This window comes from Hoplias malabaricus, chromosome 6, assembly GCF_029633855.1.
Source record: "Hoplias malabaricus isolate fHopMal1 chromosome 6, fHopMal1.hap1, whole genome shotgun sequence".
NCBI classification, from domain to species: domain Eukaryota; kingdom Metazoa; phylum Chordata; class Actinopteri; order Characiformes; family Erythrinidae; genus Hoplias; species Hoplias malabaricus.
In genome coordinates, this window is record NC_089805.1 from 2,252,818 (window position 1) to 2,268,482 (window position 15,665).

The 15,665-nt window shown below is 39.0% G+C and overlaps 1 protein-coding gene and 1 long non-coding RNA gene across 3 annotated transcripts; one reads left to right on the forward strand and one right to left on the reverse strand.

The window, feature by feature from the left end:
• Nucleotides 1-5,375: 5,375 nt before the first annotated feature.
• Nucleotides 5,376-12,488, forward strand: LOC136700303 (uncharacterized). 2 transcript variants are annotated; one of them, XM_066675593.1, is made up of 3 exons: nt 5,376-5,460; nt 7,178-7,328; nt 9,557-12,488. In XM_066675593.1, exons 2-3 carry the CDS (start codon nt 7,261-7,263, stop codon nt 10,413-10,415), a joined length of 927 nt encoding a protein of 308 aa, XP_066531690.1. In that variant the 5' UTR covers nt 5,376-5,460; nt 7,178-7,260; the 3' UTR covers nt 10,416-12,488. The 2 variants fall into 2 exon arrangements, with proteins under 2 accessions (XP_066531690.1, XP_066531689.1); XM_066675592.1 differs by lacking the exon at nt 5,376-5,460 and adding an exon at nt 6,048-6,319.
• Nucleotides 10,142-14,519, reverse strand: LOC136700306 (uncharacterized). Its single transcript, XR_010803714.1, has 3 exons — nt 14,287-14,519; nt 13,943-14,047; nt 10,142-10,279 (listed from the first exon to the last, which is right to left on the reverse strand). It is a non-coding gene; the product is annotated as an uncharacterized lncRNA (long non-coding RNA).
• Between the last annotated feature and the right edge of the window lie 1,146 nt (nt 14,520-15,665).

Sequence of the window (15,665 nt, forward strand, 5' to 3'; positions counted from 1 at the left end):
AAGGTTATTTATTTGACTGTGTGAATGTATGTGTGCACAGGGACTGATATTAGACGGAGTATCTTGTGTCAACAAAAAACACTGTTAAACACCAACAACTGCTTTGTTTGGTTTTGTGAAGCTGATATTTATATTAATTTATACATAATTTCACACAAGGTGTCAGTTAAAGGTGATAGTAACCCTTAAAGTCACAGCTACCCAACTGTGAAAATTGACACACAAAGCAACATCTGCAATGTGATTATTCCCTGACATTCCATCATAGATGTGAATTATCTGATATTTATTTGTTTTTATTGCATATTTTATTATATTATATTATAGCTTTATTTTATTTTTATATTTATTGCTGTTATTATTCTGAATGCTAAATTAAATTAATTATGAAATAAATGTTAGATATTGTTTCTGTTGCTGTTTTTTTTTTTATAGTTTTTGTTACATTTCAACTACAGATCAATGCTGAATCAGCATCATATTCTCAAGGACAACTGATGTCAGTCTCCTAGTGTCACGCCCTCGTCCTGTCATGTCTGTTTTCCCCGCCATGTGCTCAGGTGTGTCTTGTCTGTGTTATGTATTTAAGTTCCCTTGTCTCACTTCTTGTTTGTCAGTCATTCGTTTCATTCCTCTAGTCATGTTCATCTTCCAATGTTGCTGTGTCACGTTACCCAGTCCGGTCTGTCTGTCTCAGTCGTTTCCTTTGTCATGTTGTTAAGTCTGTCTGTCTTGTTTGCTCTAGTCCTAAGTGTTTAGTTTCAGATTTAGCACTGTGTTTATGTTTAGCATTAGCTATCTGTGTTTATTTAGCTTTCTAGGTCTTAGTGAAGTATCTCTGTCTAGGTCTCTGTCAAATATCTCTGTCTAGGTCTTTAGTCTGTCTGTCTTTCCTGTTAGCTATAGTTCTCCGTTTTAGGTTTAGTCTGTCCAGCTCTTTGTATTAGTTTAGTCTGATTAGCTCCCTTTGTCCGTCTCTGTTAGCCCCCTGTGTGTTGCCTTTCTGTTAAAGTCTCTTTGTTTTGTTATAGTCTTTTGTTAATAAAGTATCTGTGTTTTAGCGAGTGCGTCCGCCTCCGTCAGTCCGCCCCACGATTCCTGACACCTAGCACTAAATGATATTTGAATGTTATGCTGTTCATTATTGTAACCAACCAAAATGTCAGTTTTAACTTTTGAATGGACAGTCTATTTACCAGCATGGGTTTAAGGATTGTGGCACAAAACAAAAAAAATAATTGGAGGAAACCCCTGCAGACACAGGGAGAACACGCCCCACACCAACAGCTATCTTTTACTATGTGTGAAAATTTCTTGGTGAATGAACCAATAGAAATGCTCCAAATTAACTTTGAATAAAATCTGTATACATTCACTTCCATTAAAAGTTAAGAAGGTTTTTTCAATCTCCCGGAAAGTTACTAATTTAGGAGATAAATATTTTTAATTAGACACAGACTATGTATAGTATGACCCTGTGAAGGACTGGCGCCCCCTTCAGGGTGTATTCCTGCCTTGCGCCCCAATGACTCCAGACCTAGAAGTTACTGCATGTTCTGAAAGTCTTAACCAGGTTTGTACTGTCAGTGCAATTAATGTTGGCAAATTAGGTCATTTTTGTTTAATATATACCTTTGGCTGTTGTCTGTAGCGTCAGGGAATGGTGATGTGTGTGTTGTCCTGATGTTCAGTCCCAGCTCTCTTGTCTGTCTAGAGTGTCCTCCATTATGATACAAAAGAGCTGAATATTTTTGTCTTTTGCAGCACGACTGGATCCTGGCCACTAGAAGTTTATCAAAAACAAGGTATGAGTACAATCCCTCACACAGTCATTGTGTATTAACCAATCTTTATAAATGTCGTATCTGACAGAACATTCCAGTCCAGATGAAGGTTGATGACTGCTCTGTTCTCAAGCTATTGGTAAGTTGTAAATAAACAGAAAACAGTTCCACCGGCACAAGATTTGTATGTAATTCAAACATTTGTGGAATACGTAATCTAGTCTTTCACATACCCTCATCAAAAACACACAACAGTCCGTGGCAGGAGTCGGCAACCCGCAGCTCTTTGATCCCTCTGATGCGGCTCAGCTTTTGAAAATAATTAATGTGTATTTAATTAAAATGTATTTTATTTTGATTCGTTCATTTTCAAAATGTAATTCTATGAAGATTATGGCGATTTTGTAACATCTAAAATATTTTAATATTTAATATATATTTTGTCGCACTTAATACACGTCACAACTTCCAACGTGCGACACCCGCCAGTGCGCGGTTTCTTGTACTTTTTGACCGCTGACTGCACGGCGCCAGAAAAATAATGACAGAACTGCCAGTGGATAAGTTCTGCGTTTTTTTTTTTTCATTACTACAACGACTCAAATAGAAATTGAGTATTTTACTTAAGTCTCTTTTTTTTCAGAGTTAAAATATATATATATATATATATATTCATTACGACGAGGACTCAAATAGACATTGAGTATTTTAATTAACCGTCAACACAACGTCTTTTTTCGGAGTTAAAAATGTTTTGTTGCATGCAGAAATGTTATTTCATTTAAAATTTCAAAAGGGTTTTGTGGCTCCCAGTGTTTTCTTTACTGTGTGAAATGGGTCCAAACGGCTCTTTGAGTGGTAAAGGTTGCTGACCCCTGGTCCATGGTGATTACATTCAGGTTGTTTATTGTTATCAGCTGAATATGGTGTATGTTTCTGTACACGCTCCACACGACACTCAGATGGCCATTTGATTTTTTACCTGAGTGATAACCACAGTTTATGACTTTGTTAAGGTTATATCAGTGAGGCTTAGAAATGCATTTTAATTGCGTTTAGAGAATGTCACCTGCAGGGTACACAGACATATCAGTCAAATTAAATGTCATGTACATGTAGCTTACTCCTCAGACACACTGTACTCTATAATATCTGAACAGCACTGTGTTAGTTTACACTAATGTCTTTCAGAGGAATTCAGCTTGTTGAATCTGAAAGGTAAAGGAGAGTTACTGGACACCACCAGGCATTCACCAGGTAGTTGTGTGACTGTTCTTACAGCTGAACTGGGCATTTCACTTACTGTGCTGTAGCCTTCACAATGAAGAAAACTGTGGTTTGTTTTAGAAATGCTGAATTGGAATGTAGGTTATGTGGTTATTTTATAACTACATGTTTTGTTTTACTAAAATTGTAAAACGATATCTACATGTTTCTGTGATGTCTTTCAGAGATGCCCCTCATTGTCCTGGAGGGCATACTATTAAATGTAGTCCTGGATGTGGACAGCCAAGCTATTTTAATGCTGGCACTAGTGTGTCGCCTCTTAGGACATCATTGGAAAACAATCATTCCAGGCCTGAGCACAATCTCAGTGGCTTGACAGTAAATGTAAGAAGTATTATGATATTTCAATACACGAAGACACAGAGTTGTACTCTAATGAATGACTCTCAGATTTGAAATGTACAGGTGTAGTGACTGGAAACTCTACAGTGTGGAATACCAAGACATAAAACTGCATAAAATATATGTGCACTGTGTATGGTTTTGAGGATTAATCTTCAGACCAGTGGTTGCAAAAAAGTCAACACAAAAAATGTGTCAAGAACTGAAAACACTGTTGAACGTATGCAGTTAAAAGCAGTTACGCTTTCTGTTATAAACTGATATTAAGAGTGTGCTTCTGTTTATTATTTGTTATCTACAGACTACTTTGGGCACTGGAGACAGGGGAACTTCTGGCGTTCTACACTGATGCACCTGGGTTCTGCAGCCCATTCTTCAGACAAGTTTATGAAGATCTGTTTGAGTTAATGAGTGCATGCTCATACATTAGTAAGACTTGAAAATAAAAAAATTAAACTGTGTTTTCTTGTCTTTGGTACAAACTGTACAAGTGTGACCCGGCCACATTTAAAGCGTGCTGTTCTACTGACAATAAGGGAATTCTATTAGATTTATTTGAATCAACCATATTTGTAGGGCTTTGTGAATGGAGTTCAAGGTGGTGTCATGTATTTCTCACTTTCTTTTTATCGGTCCAGTCCTGCTCAGTTGGAAATCTGCACATGTATTCTACATTTTATTTCAGTATTTTCCTCACTTACGCATTTGAAATACTGTAATTGACACTGTCGCTACAGTCTAATTACCCTTTGACAAAGATATAAGGAGTTATAATGATCAGGTATGAAATTAGTGGCACCACTGTCCTTTGTGAATTTGGAATATTTTTGGAAGAGGTTTAAATACATACACAAGTAGTATTAGTCCGTTCATACTTTATTATGATAGTTAATAATTCATTGATTAGTAGCCTATACTTAATAACATTGGATTTTAAAACCTTTTGCTGTTTTAATACACCACCTTACTAACCATCCACTACATCATAAATGACAAGACACCGGTTTAAATCTTTAAATACAGAACTAGGGCGGCACGGTGGCGCAGCAGGTAGGTGTCGCAGTCACAGCTCCAGGGAGATTGTGGGTTCGATTCCCGCTCCGGGTGACTGTCTGTGAGGAGTTGGTGTGTTCTCCCTGTGTCCGCGTGGGTTTCCTCCGGGTGCTCCGGTTTTCTCCCACAGTCCAAAAACGCACGTTGCAGGTGGATTGGCGACTCAAAGTGTCCGTAGGTGTGAGTGAATGTGTGTGTGTCTGTGTTGCCCTGTGAAGGACTGGCGTCCCCTCCAGGGTGTATTCCCGCCTTGCGCCCGATGATTCCAGGTAGGCTCTGGACCCCCCGCGACCCTAAATTGGATAAGCGGTTATAGATAATGGATGGATGGATGGAAATACAGAACTAATGAGACCAGCCTTTGTGGCTGTGACTAACACTCTGTAGCACAATGGATTATTGGGTGAACAACATTTAAATGAAAAGTGAAACCTTCCAGCTGTATACCCAGTAAACCAGGAGCGTCCCTGGACGTTCAAAATAGGTCTAAAAGTAGTCTGTCCGTCAATGACATATTTTAAACGTCAATGGACGTCCAAATTCCATCTTAATAAGTTAGTTAAGTGGTTACCAATCGACGTCCAAAATGCGTTTTATACAAGTAACTTATTTCGGGACCAATTAATAACGTCAACGGACGTCCAAAATACGTCTAATAGTCGTCTTTTAAATGTTTGTGTTTGGACGTCTTTTCAACTTTCATTTTCAACCTTAAGAGAACGTTGAATCAACGGCTAAATGTTTACTGGGTACAGTCTACCAATTGTTGACAATAAAAAAAAATTGAGATCATAAATGAAAAGAAAATCCCCCATTGTACAGCCTTGAACATGAGGACGAGGCTGGACGTGGGCGGGTTGGACATGGCGGGAATTGAATTTGTGAGGGGGTTGGACATGGTGGGAATTTGTGTGAGCGGGTTGGATGTGTGCCTTCCTACAAATCAGGACGTCGTGTCAGAACACAGCCTTGTGACTTTGCTGCGTTCCTCATGGTAGGTTTATGAACTTCTAATTGTTGTATCTACTTCGGTTTTCTTGCATGAATGTAAGAGTTAGGAACAGAAATATAAACATGAGTGTCTGAAGTTTTGTTCTGCACTGGGTGTGTTTTTATGAGTGTTCCTGATCATTTGCAGTGGTTCATTCACTTCCTAAACATCTTACTTCCTCATCAAATGTTGTCTTTCAAAATGCTGTACTTGCAGCCTCTTAGCAATCAAACATAAAAGTGGTCGCGAAGATTCTCGAGCATTGTGTATTTTGTAACGATATGAACTTTGATTCTGATGTGTTTCAATATTTGCATGGGTTTACAGTCAAATTACTTAGTTTCAAAAGAAATCGAGGCAGTCTATTTTGGCAGATACATGTTGTTAGTTGGAAGGCTGATGTGACAGTATCGAACTAAAGGAAACTTTTTTTAACTTTCTATTTTGTTTTTAAAGGATGCTCCTTTAAGCAATGGACTAAAAGAGAGAAAAGCGTAAGGATTTGTAAGGTTTAGGAGCCAATGAGAAGTTGGAGAGTATATTTGGTATCCAATGAGGAGCGACAGAGGCGGGATGAGGAAGGGGCGGGGCGTGGAGTGGTTTCTGAAGTACAGGCAACGGGTGCTATACCGTAGTTAAATATAAGTCTAAATAGCGTAGACTCGATTTTACCGCTTCACGAGTCAGAGTAAATGGACGTTTCGGATATCCCCAGACACCCTCGGAATCGTGGAAACGGACAGCTTAACATAAACGGTGCAGCGACGCTCTCAAACTTCCTATCAGTCTTTCCCGTAAATCCGGCCGTCCCCCTAATTCCGCCCTCTCTCTTCGCCAATCGCATTGGGTAAAACAATAAAACGTAAGTTCAAGCCTTAGTAGGGCATTTAAACATCAGTCTTGTAAGAAATCACACATCTAAACAATATTTAAGTATCTCTAACAGTGTTGTAATTCTTTGTGTGCAAAACTGCATGTAGAACACAACACATTTCCATTTCGCGACAGATATTTCCCTCAGTGTAAAAGTTAGCTTCCTTTTCTCTGAGGGGAAAATCTACCGCCATTTTAATCCTTAGGAAGTTAGGGGGCGCTAATAATCTTAGCAGTATTAGCACCTAATTAAAAGCGTTTTTATCTAAAAACATATTTTCTTTCAAAGTCAAGCAAGTCTTGGACATTAATCTACACATATTTGACTCCTGAAAAATGTTGTTTTGAGAGAGTAATGTACTTCTATTTATTTACAGTTAGCTAAGATTTCCAATATTGTAATTAAAGTGGCCGGAGCTAGGGGTAACTACGCTAACTCCTTTAATAGCCGCCATTAAAGAGACACTGTCAGGAATAGCATAGGCTACACACGAAACGTGTAGGGGGCAGGACTCAGATCCTTGGGTGTCCTGCCATCTGAAGAGTTTTGAATTTGTATACCCTACTAAACGAGTATAGTTCTACTCGTTACATTCAGAAAGTTTGACATTTGTTTTATATATTTCTTACTATTCCTTTTGTTACCTCTTTCTATTACTGAGTACCTTTCTGTCCCTTTGCTGCTGTAAAACGTTGAATTTCCCCAGTGTGGGACTAATAAAGGATCTTTTCTTAACTTATACATATGTATTAGGTGTATTGCTGCTAGTGCATTAGGTCTGTGTTAAATATGGTATGTATCATGATAAAATGGTTTACGTATGTTGGTGTTTTTATCTTTAAAAAGGAATCCAGTCGGTTTGTTGCATTCGTATGACTTCCTGAAGAAATTCCAGTAAACACATCATAGCAGAAACTGGATGCCAAAAAATGGATGACGATTTCCCCAGAAACCATAGCAACAATTCAGGAAATTCAGCTTTCTCTGCAGAGGAGAGGTTAGTGTGCTTTTTATTTACACAGTTTGAAGCTGGTTGTTAATAAGTCAGTTCAAGTGGTCCTTCCTCAAAAGGGATTTTTGTATGTTGAACCAAATATAATAACAGCACATTAACTGGAGCATATTAAATACAGCTATACGCCAATGTGGATTGAGAATAAGATTATACAAACCCATTTACAAATAACTTGGGTCTATGAGTTCTGGCATTGTCTTTCTGAAATAACAGTGGACGTTCCAGGAAGAGACAAAACAACAATGGTGGCTTCATGGCAATGAAAACATCTCACATACACAAGTCACCCATGCTGTGGTCATTGGTGCACCTCAATAAACTGATAGCTGTTGGCTTTTGCACCTGCCACTGATAAAAGTCAGGGTTGTCCCTTTTGTCATTAGCATGGAAAACACAACATGCATTTTTCATGAAAACAATTAGTGGTTATGCTCATTAATTTCAGGAAGTACAAGAACACATCAAAATCTTTGAGGACATTCATTTGAATTATTGAATCTCAAGGTACTCCTATTGTTTTCAGTGAAAAATGTATTCAGCTACACACACAATTTGTGTAATCATTGTAGAAAAGATGAGATAAAATTGAGTACTTTGGACAGTCTTAAGTTCACTGTGTTCATGTGGGTTAGAGGGGAAAGAAGCAATCTCTTACTGCAGCAATGGAGAAATAAATGCTGGTTATATATTGAACATCAGCAGAACTGGATCCCCAGGTTTACCAGCTCAGACACATGACATGCAGTTGTTGTATTTGATGTGGTAGGGCAATAAAGATGTCATAATGTAATAAATCCACTGCCATTATATATTTATTTTGCTGTACCTACAGTCTGAATCGCAAGGCTTTATTTATTTATGTTAGGCAGCAACTGGAATTTATTTTCGAATTAGCATTCTTAGAATTTTATTTTCGTATCAGAATTAGGTTATTGATCAATGGGTCTGTCAGGAACGCGGGGCAGACTGACGGAGGTGTACACACTTGCTAAAACAAAGAATACATTTATTTCTACAAAAGATAACAAAACAGATAGACAGACTAAGATAATGAGACATCCATCCATCCATCCATTATCTGTAACCGCTTATCCAATTTAGGGTCGGGGGGGGGGGGGGGTCCAGAGCCCACCTGGAATCATTGGGCGCAAGGCGGGAATACACCCTGGAGGGGACGCCAGTCCTTCACAGGGCAACACAGACACACACACATTCACTCACACCTACGGACACTTTGAGTCGCCAATCCACCTGCAACGTGCGTTTTTGGACTGTGGGAGGAAACCGGAGCACCCGGAGGAAAGACCATTTGAGATGAGTTTTTGTCCAGTGGACTGCATAGAGATGATATGTGATTCTCCTTGTGTAATAGCATTTGTTAATTCAGCAGCAATTAAATTAGTAAAATTATTATTATTATTATTAATCTCATCTCACCTTCTTTTCCACTTATCCATTTCATGGTTTATTATTTATTTATTTATTTATTATACTTAAAGGATCTTATTTATGTTTTTAATTGTGCTTGGGGTCTTATATAGTGATGTACACTTTATATGAAATATTCCTGCTTTAGTTTTTCTGCCTTAAATAAAGGCTCTTAACAGGTAGCTTCCCATTGCTGCAATAATAGGGGAATTCTGGGAGCATTTGCAGTAAATGCTGGAACATTTTTGTAAGGCCTGAACCAGTCAGTGACGTCAGATACTGATGCTGGATGATTAGTTTTGGCTAAGAGTAGCCACTCCAAATCATCACAAATGTACTGGATGAAATTCCATTACTTGGCGCATGCTAAATGCATGGGCATTGTGCAAGGTAAAATTCTATTGAACACTCTTACGGGAACTTCCTGCTAGGTGCACGCAACTGAACACCTAGATCCATGGTGGAGGCCCCTTACATATACTGCATTATACACAGGGTGGGCCATTTATATGGATACACTTTCATAAAATGGGAATGGTTGGTGATATTAACTTCCTGTTTGTGTCACATTAGTATATGGGAGGGGGAAAACTTTTCAAGATGGGTGGTGACCATGGCAGCCATTTTGAAGTCAGCCATACTGGAAGCCATATGGGAATCTGCAAATATTTGGACATTATATGTATTGGTGTCAAAAATCTAGCATAGCACCAATACTCTTTACAGTACTATTGCACTATTACTAACTCTATTACATGTATTTTCTTGTGTGTTCACAATAGAGCATTTATTGATGATCTCCTGAAGAACAGCAAAGAGTTTATACGGCTTTATGAGGAACATCAGCATGAACTCCAGCAAAATATCCACCAGCTGGAAGTGAATTCTGAGGACTTTTTAGATGACTACTTTAAAGCTGCTCCAGTGAAAAGAAGAAGGAGGATATTTGCAGTAGCAGTGGGTGCTGGACTTGGGGTTGGATTTGTAGTTGTAATCCTTGGTCAAATTTTTGCTGCCATCACTGTAGGTGTATACATCTCTATTTGGGTGGCTATTAAGGCAATGGCAATAAATGCAGTTGGAGCTGGAGCTTTCACAACAGTTTTTGTATTGACAATGTACCTGAGGGACCAACACCAACAGAAACTCAGCCTGGAAGCGATGAACACTCTGAAAAAATTCAGTGTAACCGCTGATAGAGTCACTAGCCCCCTGAACAGCATCTGTGACCATATCAAGAGGATCCTGGTGTATCACAAAGATGAAGCTCTCAGAAAGAGCACAGGTGATCTGTCAGGGATGGCTGAACTCTTTAAGCCAAAAGAACTGCTGGGAATGTGGGTACAAGCTGTGAGAGCTTTGGAAATGGCAGAAAACATCAAATATTTTATGGCCACTCCACCGCTCATGACAAATGACACCAAAACCATTAGAGACATCAATAAACTAAAGATCCTATCCACAGTGCAGGAGAATGAGCTAGAATCAGAAACAGGTCGGTTCATCTGGAATATGAAAGAAACAATTATTTATTCACAGGACACTTTAAATCTAATCAGGAATTTGAAAGCAGAGTTAGAGAACACACTTATACAGAAACTCAGTGAGTGTTTTAAAGAGCAGAGATTAGTAATATATTAAAAGAGTATTATAAGATAAGATATGTGGCTACTTTCTATAATGTAAACTTTCATAATGTGATCCAATGTTTCTTCTGAAATGAACAGTAATAATATGAAGTTTGTTCCCTCTTTGCTGTGATAGAGCCCCTTAAGGGCTGGGGGGAAAAAAGTGGAACAGTGGAACCTCTACTAACGAACTTTCCAAGATAAGAACCAGGCATTTGAATATTTTTTGCCTCCACCAATGAACCACGACTCTAGAAACGAACCCGAGCCTCCTCCGAGGCTGACCCCAATAGGCGAGTCTCCCAGCGCCCAGACTTGAGTGAGCTTTTAAGATTAGAACATTGTAGCTTTAGCAATTTAGCATTAGTGTAAATAGCAGACATCGTAATTCGTGCTAAGTTAAGCCGTATCTACGCTTCGTCTCCCCACATTCACCGCCTACTCTCCGTTATTCCACCCCCCCCCCCCACCTCCCGTCATACAGCCAGTGCCTGTGTTACTGCTCCAGCCAGTCGTCACGTCTTCAAGGTAGCGATGTGTAACCACTTACAACTTTATTATTTCTTTTTTATTACTGTTTCCACTGTATTTCTTTTATTTTTAGTAACGCTACATGTATTTTTTTACTAATTTGAGTGTTGTAAACATATATCAGTGCAAAAAGGGTGACTTTTAACGCATTAATTGCTTTTCCATTATTTTAAAAGGGGAAAATTGACTCGAGAAACAAACTTTTCCACTTACGAACCGGGTCAAGTTCGTAGGTAGAGGGGTGTGTGTGTGTGTACACATACATGGGTGTTCTCCCATGGTAGAAAAAAAAACCCCACCACAGGTTGGTAGGTGGATTGGCGACTCAGAAGTGTTCATAGGTGTGAATGTGAGAGTGTGTGTAGCACTGGCGCCCCCTCCAGGGTGTGTTCCTGTCCTGCGCCCAGTGATTCCGGGTAGGTTCCGGACCCACCACGACCCTGAACTAATAAGCATTTACAGACAATGAATGAAAGAATATATGAATATATCTATAAAACGAAACTGCTAATAGAAAAACATATATTACATGAAATATATTTTTACATTGACTCTCACTGAAAGTCTATTTTTGTTAAGTTACAAGAAAAGAGATATGTTTATATTTCAGCAGCAAACAAACTAAACACATGGTGAAACTCACAGGAAAACAGACAACGGGGAAGCTTCACGACTCATGAGAACAACACGATGACAGTGCGCACGCTTCAAAATCGGTAACTGACCTACGTTCATTTAGTAACGTGATTCGGGGCAAAAATATAACGTTTTTTTTTTTTTTTTTTTTCCACCCTCGCATGCCGCCCCCTGCACAATCCCGCCCTGTGCAGCTGCTCATGTGGCCCATGTCTAAATCCGCCACTGAACATAACACTTACGTCCTGAGCCGGAGTGGCTAATTGGGGGATTCGGGGGGGATTCCTGATGGGCCAGCTCATGTCAATCTTGAGTTTGGGTCGTCTTGCATTCATTCTCCATTCATCCGAAAACGTAGCCCCTACCTGCAGTAGATTAGATGGGTTCTACCATCTGAGGGAATTCTCCTCTCCCAAATGTTTACGTTTTTTTGGCCCCACGAGTCCCAAGAAAGAGGCGCTCCCAGTAAACATTTAGCCCGTTGATTCAATGTTGAAATAACGTAATGACTGCCGTCTAATCATTGTTTTCTTAAAGTTGAAAAGAAGTCCAAACACAAGCGTTGAAATCTTTTCAATCTTTATCTGATTTCAATTTGAATTAAAAAGCAAGCATCTTCTCGCTGTCTCTTCTTTTTACTATTTTCTGTCCCAGGGCCGTGTCCAAACTGAGATTAATCTTTTTTCCAGCAAATGTTACTTTTTTTTATTGCTTTTATCTATTAACAGGCTGTACATATTTCTATTGTAAATATGTCATTTCTTTTGTTGCCCTATGTGCGTGATTCACGTGGGCAGAGTGCCACCATTAGGCACCTATGATTGTGGGGAAATTCTGTTCTCCTTTTTTTATGTTCAGAAGCTCCATATCTTTTAAGGTGGAACTGTATGTTTGAGGAAATAAACGACCACAGAATCTCATTTGTCTCACTGTCTGAATCTCCTCTACTGTTGTTCCTTTCTCACTTCCCTCATCCCTCCTTTCTGTCTCATACTCCTCTGCTCTCTCTGCCAGAAGTGTTATTAATTATTGAAGATGCACCACTGTTGTCTGGGTTATTTTTCCAGGTCCCAACTCATTATCTCCTGATGAGGGGTTACACACTTTGACCTCTTTGCCCATAACAACAACACAATTCACTATGGCAACTACCTACCAATGCCCTAGCAACCATCTAACAATCACTGGACACTGTACTAGTGTTTCCCTGCTCTTTCCCCTTCTCTCCCACAAGTTGGTTTTGCTTCAATCAATTCTCTTCTTCACCGCCTCATCCTTGAGTCACTTCACCCTCAGCATTACCTCGTCCATTCTTGTCAAGACCTCTCCTTCAACATCAATAAACGCAGTCAGTTTTTCAATCCCTATTCATTCCTCATGTATTCACACTGTTTCCACCACTCACTGATGAATTCACCATGAACAGAGCCAGTATTTGCCTCCGGCTCCATTCCTGAGTCATGCTCTGAAAGAATCAGCAGAGGCTCAGCTACACTTCACGTCCAAAAGTGTGTGGACACATTTTCAATTGAAGAATTGAGCATGTCACCAAGGCAAACGATAAATCAGAGCAAAAAGGGTCTTAAAGCCCCCCAGCACTGGGCTGTAGCTGGGGGAGGATTCACTGGAGAGGTGGTGCTCCATTCAATATCTATAGGATCAGTTGGTGCAGTGTTTGTGACCTGAAAATAAAACTTATTGTGTGTGAATGCCATCAAATCTTCACAGGAACTCTTCAACATCTAGTGTACAGCTTTCCCAAAAGGGTCAGGGGAGGTAAACGTCTTCATTAATACTCTTCACACCAGAAGAAATGTTGGCTGAGAGGTGTCTACAGACTTTTGGCCACATAGTGTTTGTTTTGATCAAACTGTTGTGTCTCCACATTGTACCTCTGACTTTAGTGAGTTTATGTGAGGGATAGCGAAGCAAAATAATGAGATACTAATGGTGATTAATCTTTATATTGTTCTGTTCAATAATAAGTTGTAGTTTTGTGTGAATTAAATGGTTTATATCCTGTGGTGTTTAGAAGTGAAAAGATGGCACTGAATGAATGAATTAAGCTGCAGGAATGGACCAATACCAGCCCAGTTCACTCGGTTGCCATGGTAACAGATAGTGTTCAGGCTGGTGATATATCACAACTCAATACAACAAACAATTTTGGATCGTCACATTCATTCCCACCACAGAGAAGTCCAGCTCAGACCTGAAATTTCTTATAAATCTAAGGACTTAAGCAGCACTTTATTGAACCTGCTCATCTTCTGCATGTTATTTCTTATTTATTAGCTGCTATTTATCATCATTTCTATTGAGAAATGTAGTGTTATCATGATGCTGATGATGCTGATAATTCCGGCTACTTACTCAGAGGTTGGGTGTCGGTGCTTGGTTCCTTCAGGAGGTTCTCCAGCAAATTCACAACTTCCCCATCCTCTTCAGTCACACTCATCAGGTCCATCATGACTCCAACTGTTTCATACGAGTAAATATTAACAGTGTCACTGTCGGTCAATACAGCAGTCTGTGGTCGACCGATACTGACTCTGAAACCTCGAGTATCACCCGCCACTGAGTACTACACCCTAGCAACCTCCTTAAATACCACAGCAACCAACTAAGAACAACTTAACAATAAGAACTGTTCGTCAGTACGTTTCTCTCTCTCTTCCTGTGGTGAAATGTAAAGAATTACACGGTAATTTACTCACTCAGAGGGTGGTCTCTCAGGGGTCTGAGCTGGTCCACGAGGATGTTCAGTGCCTCAGTGACTGCTCTGATGTGGGCGTTGATGTTCACTGAATTATGTTAAACATATTAATGAATACATATTAATGCTGATAATAAACAGAATTCATACATTTTCATGAATGTTATTATAATGACGTCTTCTGTCCACCTCCACCTCCAGCTGCTGCTTACAGAGGTTAAGGTTCTGATCACATCCCCCGCCATCAACATCATCATCACTGTGAGCGTCCTCCTTGTGCTCTCCTCTGTTTAATATCAACACACACAGCTAATATTAAGAAAATATTTAAATTGTTATTCCTCAAAAGGAACATTTTTACTTTATTTTTTGTTCAAACCCCAAGTTAGAAACTGTTCTGATCAATAGGAATATAAACATTTTCATAACACATCACACCTGTGAGGTCCCTATCATTTACCACCATTATTATGATTTATTAAATTATTCATTGATGCCGCTTTATATTTCACGAGGAGCACATCCCACAAAGATATCTCAAGTTTGCTTTTGACCAAAGATTAGACATAAAACTCACGAGGGAGCAACCAGTTAATAACACACTCTCGGGTGACACCTAGTGGCCTGTATGTGTCATTGATTGTTTAATAAACTGATTTATTACTGGGGATACTTTAAAAAACACCTAGCAACAACTTAGCAACCTTTTCAAACATAGTGAACTGGCTTTGACTGGAAAACTTAAAAATTATGAACTTTACCTTTGTCTTCTCTGATATTTCTCAGACATTAATAAATAATTAAAACTCTTAGTAAATAAATATACAGCTTTAGCACTTACATTTCAGTATCTAAAATACAGTATTTAAAAGCTATTATAAAATTGTCTGTAACTGCACTAAATATTCAGGAAATAAATAAAATATTAATATTTTTAAAAGGTTTACTCACTCATAACCGAGGGCTTAGTCTCTTCCTCCATCTTGGAGGTCTGTTGATGTTCTCTGTCACCTCACTCTGTCTCTTGATGTAACTCCTGACATCCCTGGCCTCAGATAGAAATGAATAAGGGAGCTGAAATATAACACAACATTTTTATATAAATAAATAAACATCTATATAAAATGATACTCTCTAATGAAAAAAAGGGTATGTTTCTCCATCTGAGCTTTACCTCTGCTCCAAAAGGTCTTCTTTCCTTTTTTCTAAACTGGACACCTGATGGCTTAGAAGTTTTCTTATACATTTTGTGTGGTTAATTTGACATTCTGCTCAAGCATTTTTACCCATCATTCAACACCATCAACTGAGAGTCAAGACTAAACTAATTCACCTTCATGTAGAACCATAGTACTATATATACACATTACTGCTGACAAA

Excerpts from the sequence above, each read along its gene's own strand:
- LOC136700303 (XM_066675593.1), top strand. The coding sequence starts at position 7,261 with ATGGATGACGATTTCCCCAGAAACCATAGCAACAATTCAGGAAATTCA. Across the intron at positions 7,329-9,556 it reads GCTTTCTCTGCAGAGGAGAG|AGCATTTATTGATGATCTCC; the intron begins GTTAGTGTGCTT and ends TGTTCACAATAG.